This window comes from Danio rerio, chromosome 5 (genome assembly GCF_052040795.2).
Source record: "Danio rerio strain M-AB ecotype USA chromosome 5, GRCz13ab, whole genome shotgun sequence".
Taxonomy (NCBI): Eukaryota; Metazoa; Chordata; class Actinopteri; order Cypriniformes; family Danionidae; genus Danio; species Danio rerio.
The window spans coordinates 25,241,869-25,251,303 of NC_141025.1; the positions used below are offsets into that span (position 1 = coordinate 25,241,869).

A 9,435-nucleotide genomic window follows, 5' to 3' on the forward strand; every position below is an offset into this window, starting at 1 on the left:
GGTTTTGCTCTTCACTGTTTGAACTTTCAGCAGTGAAATTTAAAGCACACTGAACTAAACTAAGTTGAACTTCAACTCTGAAATCTGGACTTTACTAGAATTTAAGCTGCTTTGTAAAATATACATTGTAAAAACGGTATAGAAATAAACATGAACTGAATTTTCATATTTGAATCTAATGTAAACAAAAGACGAAAGACGAGTGTACAAAAATAATAAAATACTTTATTACATTTTTTTGTGGTTTTTCTGTCAAGGTTGTCAAGTCACAAACAAGATTATTAACCCTTACTATAAGGGCGTAAAAGTAAAATAATAATAAAAAAACATTTCACAACAATACATTCTTAGTCAAACAGTCTTTTAACAAGCTCATAAAGGTTTCTTTTTTTAATGAACATTATTTAAAACGTTTTGACTCCCCTTTTTACACAACTCTTCTATTCACAATGTTCTATTTCTCAGAGCAGTTGAGAATTAATGGATCTTTTTTTAATAGAAAATACAGTCAAATCCCTCTAAGCGGGATCTCTATTTTATTTTTTACTTTTAATGCAACAAAAATCTGTTGAACCTCATGGCATACATGAACCTACACTAACAAAAATGTCTAAACCGTTGTGCATTTCAATTTTGCATTTACCTAAACAATGAAGAGCAGCACAATGTTACAGAGTCTTATGGTACGAAAGCTTAAAGGTTGGGAGATTCATTTTGAGGTGTTTAGATCATCAGGACAAGCAGCGACTGAGGGAATGTGTGCTTCATTCCCTTCTTTACCTTTATAGCGTTCACAGCCATGCCTTTGAAATCAGTGAGATATTAAACTAGCTGGTTTACCATGCAAATAATAAGCTGTTCAACCAGTCAACTGGTTGGCTCAACCCAACGGCTAGTTTATTACAGAAAAAGTGTCACTTCACTACTACAAGCAGTTCCAACAGTGCACCGGGCCTCAATGACAAAATCATTGAATGCTAAACAGAAACAAAGACATGGACCTTAAAAAAAACTGATAGAAAGGGGTGACACACATTCCACACAATATATTCTGAGGCACTTCAACAAGGCCAGAAGTCCAGCTGCCTTGGGTTTTCCAGTTCAACCATGTGTCCACACACCCTCATCCTTTTTTACAGCATCAAGTTAATGTTCACGCATCTTCACCCGACATCGGTGGCTCTCCAGACCCGAAACAGGAAGGTAAAGAAAGTTTCCTGATCAGATGTGTGTGAGAGGCGCCGTACCGGTGAGGTAATGCTGTTGAATGTTGGAGTAGCCTCTTTGTGCTCCACTGTCTGTGGTGTCTCCTCCAGGGATATACATGCTAATCATGTCCCTCAGGTCTCCTTGTAAAGGACCCCGCTGGTGGCTGTGGGCTCCAGTGGGAGAATGAGACACCTGCTCTGGTTTCACCATGGACATGACTGGGCTGGGCTGCTGTGGAGTGCTGCTATAGGACATGGGGCTGCAAGTAACCAAGAAAAAACTATTAGTAAAGTTATTTATTGATTATTATGTTATTACAAAGCACGCGAGAGCAATTGTAAACTTACTTGTAGGAGTTGGCACCATTCATGTAGGTCTGTGCGGTGGCCATGGCGGATGGATACTGCAGGGCGGACAGATCGTAGCGGTGCAGCTGCTGACTGTAACCCAGCGCATCGGTCTGCATGCCAGGGTAACCACCGGTGTGACCCCAGCCGTAGCTGTCCATCCTCGGGCTTCCACCTGACCCCTGAGCCGCGGCAGCCGCCAGTAAGTTACCGGCTGACAGAGGATACTTAGCAGCCGGGTTGTCCTTTTTCAGCACGGGCTTCGTCTTACGACGGGGTTTGTATTTGTAATCTGGGTACTCCTTCATGTGCAGCGCGCGAAGCCGCTTGGCTTCATCAATAAAGGGTCGTTTCTCCGCGTCCGTCAACAGCTTCCACTCGGCGCCCAGGCGCTTGCTGATTTCAGAGTTGTGCATTTTGGGGTTCTCCTGTGCCATTTTGCGCCTCTGACCCCGAGACCACACCATAAATGCGTTCATGGGCCTCTTAACTTTGTCCATAGGATCGCTACTCTGCTGTTGTTGGCTGTTGACAGCCGGTTTGGCGGATCCGTGGGTCACTCCACCGTTCAGCTGGGTCATTCCCTGCGCGCTCTGGTGCGTCGGTGGCACGGCGGACTTCATGTCGTGCTCCAGCATGCTGTACATGGCTGCCAACAGAAGTTAGTGGTGATACCGGAGTATCACCGTAAAACTAGAAAAGAGCTTAAAATCAAATCCACTGACGCTAAACGTTTCGCGAACACGTGCGTCCAAAACGAGAGCGAGCCGTCTGTAACTAAAAGCAGAGGTGCTTGTAAACGCCTGAACACAAGCAACAAGTTCTGAAGTGACGTTAGTTTACCTAAAAGCGAAAGAGGTCCGAGTTGAGCTCGCTGTGCGTCCTGCCTGCGACTCTTTCAGTGGTTGAGTGATAATAGAATTTCATCACTGTCCGCCTCCAGCTGCTTTCTTTCTCTGCATATTAGCATCACTAAAGAAGGGGTGCGGTGAATGTGGAGAGGCCAAGAGCAGGAGGAGGACTCGGTTTTGGGGAGAAGAGTTTCTGTCGTCACCTGCAACTCTTTAAACGGACTTTACAATATAACGCTTTGTTTTACAGTAGCCACTTTATTGGAGTTATTTCGCCACAAAACCATTAGACGTCAGTTGCACGATGTTAATCAGTTGCACTTGTTAAATGTTTTGTTTGTTGTTATTTGTCAGACTTGCCGTACAACTCAGTGAAATTGTAAATAACTTACATTTTTAATAGTAGGTTACTTTAGTCTCTTCTTTTCACTATTTAAACTATTAATCGTTTGAAACTACAATCGTTTGTTAAACCTGTTGCCAGTTGAAAAGGCAGCTTTTTATATTTGGGTCAGTTCATAAAATTGAAAAAGTATTTATAAACAGTGCCTTTTCTGTTTTAGTTTTTTTTTTTTTTTTTTACATTTAATTTAATTTGCATTGTTGCAAATCAAGTCCAACTTTTAACTTTGTTAACTTAAATCAAAAGTGAACTCTTTACATGTTGCTTTAAAGTTAAGATTTTGAAAAGTAACAATGCTAACCATATAGATAAATAAATAAATTTTATTGTTACTATAAGATGCTTCTAGTTTTTTCAGACATGACGTCCGCACATTATTATTTTAGTAACCAATTTACTTTGCAAATCACTGCATTGTCTGGATTTTAATAGCTACTGACCTAAGAGTAATGTATTATATCAGAGCGAGTTCACAATATGATGTTTTCAATATGACACAGGGTCTTTAGCATTTAAAAAGTAGATTTAGCCTGGTTGATGCATCATCTAACAACAAAATAGTACAAATTATTATATGTTGATGAAAATATGTGCTCATCATGCAAGAGTGATCTTGGACACCCCACAGTGATGGTATTTACAATTATAATTATGGAATTCATTTACAAAGTTCATTTCAATTGGGCAGTGCTCTTTTGTCTGTATTGTATTTTGTATCTATAGATTTCTGAAGATTTAAATAAAAAATAAACTGTAATTAATGGACTTTTACTAAAAATATTGATAGGTGGAAAACTTTTTGTTTTTCGTTTCTCTTTCAGCTATCTTCCCTGATGCGGCTGAACTTCCCTGACGCTGTGTCTTCCAGCCCAGTGAGTCGTCTTCTCTAATGACCGCAGGTGTGAGTAGTTACTCCTTATCACCCAACCATCCATACACATTAGTTTCTATAGGCATCACTTCACACTTCTATTGTGAGCCCTGCATCCCCAAACACAGCCACTACGACTGACCATCAGTAAGAAGTGTGACAATGAACTCCCCCCCTCTGAGTTTAGCTTGTACTAACACATCATCTGAATGTTCCTATAAGACCTCCAAAAAAGCTGTTATAAAAATGACTTTATTAGGCTTCCTTTAACAACTTATGAAAAGTTACTGTTCAATAGACGGCATTACTTTTTAAACCAGCGAACAAATGCATCCTAAACTGGATGGGGAGTTTCTGTAGCCCTTTCCCTTCTCTTTTGTTCTGGTTTCTCCCGTTTAATCATTGATGACACCTATAATCCAGACTGAGGGTCATTTTGCTAATAGAGTTGGAGCATATTTCTAATTTATTTAGGCTTGTTCTGTTTGTATCAGCTACCAATGTAGTAACAGATTTGAGGATGCTTAAAGAATGTAGAGGTGCAGAGCTCATTTGTTATGCTTACATTATTGGAACATAACTCAACGACACAATAAAACTTTTATTTTGAGGTTTGCTTTAAATTAAATTGAGTGAATTTTCATCTATAAAACAGTAATGCAAGCATCTACTAACCTAGTTTTGAATAACTTTTTGGGAAAATAAAATGAAGGTTCGAAATGAGCATTTTTCTCAGGATGCCTAAAGAATAGCATAATTTAATAGCATAATAATAGCATAATTTGTTATGCTTACATTACATTATCGCAAAATAACCCAACAACACAAAAAAACTCTTATTTTAAGGTTTGCTTTAAATTAAATTGATTTGATTTTTTTCAATGTAAAAACAGTAGCACAAGCATCTACTTATCTAGTTTCAACTTACTTTTTGAGACAATAAAATGCGAGGTTGAAATGAAATGAGCATTTTTCTCAGGTCTCTGTGTGTAGCTTTGACAATTTCACTTTTATGGGAAAGAATGGGTTATTTTCATTCCCATGGACATTACGAGTGCTTCTTTGCACTCTATTTTAAGTCTAGACTTAGGACACATCTAATCTTTAGTGTGCATTGTTGTCGTAATATTATTATTCTTATTATTACTTTTATTGTACTGCTTTAGTTCTGCTGAAATAATTGAACAAACACTGGAGGCTTAGAAAAACTCTTCAAATGGAAAATCCTAATGAAGTGGTGTAATGTAATGTAATTGTAACATGTTTGATAAATGGGCAAAACTGATTTTTGGCAAAGTATAAGACATAAACTGAATTTTACGGTTAATACATTTTCTGTGATCCTTTAATATAGTATTTTATATGTGCGTATGACAAGAAAATTTACACTTGTTTTTGCACTGAGTGACATTTTCCCCTTTTTTTCTGTAAATCAGAGAGAGGACTTTAATAATAATAATTATACTAATTTATTGAATTCAAATGAAATAGGACGTATTCTATAAAAATACAAACAAAAAAAACATCATTACATCATTATTTTAATGCTCAACCTCTTTTTTTGTCCTAAATGTACAGTGCTCAGCATATATAACATATATACATTATGCATAAATACATTTTATGACTCTCAAATACAATATGGTGCAGTGCAAAATTAAAGCCTTTTCATAAAAAATGTATACAGAAAATATATATAGTATACTATATAAATTTGTTAATTAAACTGCAAGATCAATGTTAGCAATCCAAAATGTTTATGCAATAAAATATATGGGATTTAGTCAAACTAGATTATGCCTGTAAAATACAAATGTAAATTTGAAATACAGTTCTCAGCATATATAAGTACACCCCTCACAAATATATCTTTTAAATTCATATTTTTAATAGGAAGCTATACAGTATTATATCTGTGCATATACATTATATGAGTCAGTACTGAAGCCAAATCTGGAGCTTATCTAACAAAAGAACTTAAGATAACGCTCAAAAAACTAGAACACCCAAATTTATATGTTATAGAAAAATAATAAATACAGAGAAGAGAAGCATTTTAATTGCATTATACTTGAATTTTTAAAGATGCTTGGTGACTAAAATATTATTTGAATGAATATATCTGTTTAATAAATCGGTTTTGTTTAAATGTACCAAAATACATTGCCCATATTCACTGAGAAATGGATACAAATATTCATTTTTAAAAGGTGGTGAACTCAATTATGCTAAGCACTGTGAAGCATTGCATCTATTTTTATCTTTACCTGTAACTAAAAATAATCAGTGTTTTTGAGGATGCCAGGCCTGAAAATAATGTGTTAAAGAAACCCTTTGTGAATATACTTACAACTATGCAAAATTATAATTATGGGAATTTCTTTGTTGCAGTATAATGCACTGCTTCTTAAAAATGCTTTTGCTAGCATATTGCATTTGCTTAAAACCTGACGTTAAAATAAAAGTTCAAGTAATTAATTTGTTGGATCAATAGATTTATATATCGACAAGCACTATTCTACAAACAGTTTTAGGTTTGTCGATACAAAGTTAACTTGGAAAGTGCATAAAATTGACGATGTTAGCCACCAATAGCCATCTATTGTCTGTGTAAAACTGCAGGTTGTAAAACCAGAATCTCCAATTGGATTAGGATGTTTTCTCTGGCTTTGGGACGCGTTGAGTGACTGAAACCTAAAATATTGAAATTCCACAGAAGAGCAACAGGTGGTGTTACCTCAACCAAAAACGTACAAGAAAGAAAAAAAGTCACTGACGTCACACTTGAACTGCTGTTTTTTTACTGGCTCACGGCCTGATGCTGCAAAACCCCACTGTACGGCGTCAATATTGACTCGAGCCATTGTCGCAGGTCATTGTCACACACTTATTATACAATTAACCTTACTTTATGTGGAGGCTGAATATGGAGTGTGCCGGAGCTATTGTGCATGAGTCATTCTCATGTATGGGATCAGTCTCATTATAAGCAAGAGCAGGAGAATAAAGAGAGGAAACACACTGATGTCTCCTGGTGTTGTGTCGACAATCAAATCAAAATTTAAGTGGGGGCCTCGCTAGAGAGCTGTAGAGTCCAGAGAAAGCCTGAAAGAAGCCAAACATCATACATGCGAGAGACGCAGAGATTCAGAATGACAGATTGGATGGTCGGAGATAAAAGAGAGAGGAAAAAATGAAGTAGGGAGGTGGTGGTGGAGGGGGTGATCGAGAGAAAAGAAAGAGCGATGAACAGAGGGAGGGGAGGAGGACGGTGCTGGAAGAAAAGCTAGAGAGACAGCAAGGGGGGAAAAAAGGGGGTTCGAGAAGAAAGAAGAAAGTAAGAGAGAGAGGGCAGAGGAACAGGGGGGGTTGGTTAGTCGCTGGAGAAAGTTCTTAAGCTTTTTCAATGACAAGCAGATTGAAAGCCCCTCTATTCAGCAGCTCTCCGGCTTCTGTTCTCATGTAAATGGAGTCTGCGGCCTTCCCTCCATCCATCACACTGCCCGGTAGTCCAGCCAGGCCTTTACGAGCCTCCCACTTGCAAAATCACCATGCCCCACAAACACTATGGCCACAGAAGGGGGGGTGGGGAGGCTTGAAGGCCACCTACGCTGTGCGAGAAACTGCCGTTGATGGTGAGGTGCCACCAAATAGCCATGGGGATGAAGCTGACGAAGAGGAAAACCCATTAAGTTCATTCCTAATTACTGCGCAACTCTTCCAGACTACTTTATTTTAGCGAAATATAATATGTATGGATTTGCATTTTGCTTTCTTTTCTGATCAACGGCAACACAAAACTTTCGGGTAACATTTTAGTTTAGGTCACAATTCATGCTATTAACTACTGGCTTATTACCTGCTTATTATTAAGATATTAACAAGTTCTAAAGTCTTATTCTGCATCCTTAATCCTGCCCTACACCCAACTTCTACCTTACTATTAATAAACAGCTAATTATTAGTTCATTAAGCTAGTAGTGTTGTTAATGGTTTGGTAATACCGCAAACTTTGACCTAAAGTTTTACCAACTTTCTTTTTCAGCACTAACCAGATGTAGTTTAGTGTTTGCAATAGGGACCTTATGGTACTTACACATTTTAGATGACATTTTTACTAGGTGTATACTCTAAAAGCATGAGCTATTTAAGTTTGGATTTGTTTTCGTCTTTGGAACTCTTGCAGTTATATTTGTAGGTCAGCTGTGTGGATTTGTGTCCCTCCAGTGTTGAACACAGGCATTACAGTAGCTCACAAACTTGCAATTGTGCTGATAGGTTTAGCAGCTTTTCAGACTCCCCTATAGCAGTGTACAAACCACTTGTTAAAATCTATCTGTCAACTTTTAGCAACTTCTAAAGAAGCGGTAGAAAAAGGACACATTGTCTCTATAAATTAAACGACTAATGGAATTCACTTGCACAATAATGATTAATACACAAATTATCAATAGTGTGGTGAGGTGTACAGCAGTAGATATATCATTAGTGATGTGTCTTTCAAAGGATAGTTCACCCCCAGCTCCCCACCCACAAAAAATGGTCACCAGTATTCAACATTTTTCAAAAGGTTTTCTCTTGTGTTCAACAGACAGAAATTCAGTCATGTTTGTGATAAGTGGATGAGAGTAACTTTTCATTTTTGGGAGAAATTTTCATGCAAATTGCTGTTCCAATTGTTCAACAATAACAGTTTATTTATGATAAACCTTGTTATTGGCTTACTTAGTTGTTGATTTTGACACAGTCTGTCAATTTTGTGCTCAGTAGATTTTTTTTAAATTTGCTCATCCTGCTCACAAAGGCTGCATTTATTTAATCGGAAATGCAGTAAAAAAATACTGTGAGATGGTATTGCACTATAAAATAATCGTTCAAAAGTAGTTTATAATTTAATTTAATCATTTGTTCCAGTGATTTAAAGATGAATTTTTCAGCTTCATTACTCCAGTTTTCAAAGTCACATAATCCTTCAGAAATCACTCTAATATTATAAGTTGTTATTATTATAGATAATAGTAAAAAAGCAAAAATGACAGGAGTAATCATTTCATTTAAAATTACACACATTAATAGATAAATAAATATACAAGTAATAAGTATTTAACAATTTGTTTTATATTTAATAAATGCTGCCTTAAACAGAATAATTGTATTTAAATTATTAAATAAAATTAATAATAAAAAATATAAAAACTGATCCCAAACTTTTGCCCGGTAATGTACATTGTAAGAAAACATACTAAAACTTTCAGCCAAGACATTTTGTAGATTTACATTTTATGACTCTCAAATACAACATGGTGCAATGCAAAATTAAAAACCTGTAATGAAAAATGTATACTGAAAATATAGTATACTACATCAATTTCTTAATTAAAAAGCAAGATCAATTTTATCAATCCAAAATGTTTATATAATAAAAGATATGGGACTCGCGCTAGATTATGCCTGTAAAATATAAATGTAGATTTGAAAGATCACCCAAAAGATATTTTTTCATGACTCTTAAATTGTTTCCAACTTTTGTAAGTTTCTTTCTTCCGTTGAACACAAAAGAAACTGGCAGCCACTGACATACATATCTGAAAATAATAATTGGGTTAAAAAACTGTAAAGTGTGTGTGTGTGTGTGTATATATATATATATATATATATATATATATATATATATATATATATATATATATATATGTATAATATAATGCAGTCATTGCGCCAGCCCACCAGAAAAAAAAATCCAAGTAAGTAATG

General features: G+C 36.2%; 1 protein-coding gene across 1 annotated transcript; it reads right to left on the reverse strand.

Moving 5' to 3' along the window:
- Positions 1-205: 205 nt before the first annotated feature.
- Positions 206-2,470, reverse strand: sox19a (SRY-box transcription factor 19a). Its single transcript, NM_130908.2, has 2 exons — positions 1,557-2,470; positions 206-1,468 (listed from the first exon to the last, which is right to left on the reverse strand). The coding sequence occupies exons 1-2, from the start codon at positions 2,201-2,203 to the stop codon at positions 1,222-1,224; spliced, it is 894 nt and encodes a 297-aa protein (NP_570983.2). The 5' UTR covers positions 2,204-2,470; the 3' UTR covers positions 206-1,221.
- Between the last annotated feature and the right edge of the window lie 6,965 nt (positions 2,471-9,435).

Excerpts from the sequence above, each read along its gene's own strand:
- sox19a (NM_130908.2), bottom strand. The coding sequence starts at position 2,203 with ATGTACAGCATGCTGGAGCACGACATGAAGTCCGCCGTGCCACCGACG. Across the intron at positions 1,469-1,556 it reads AATGGTGCCAACTCCTACAA|CCCCATGTCCTATAGCAGCA; the intron begins GTAAGTTTACAA and ends GGTTACTTGCAG.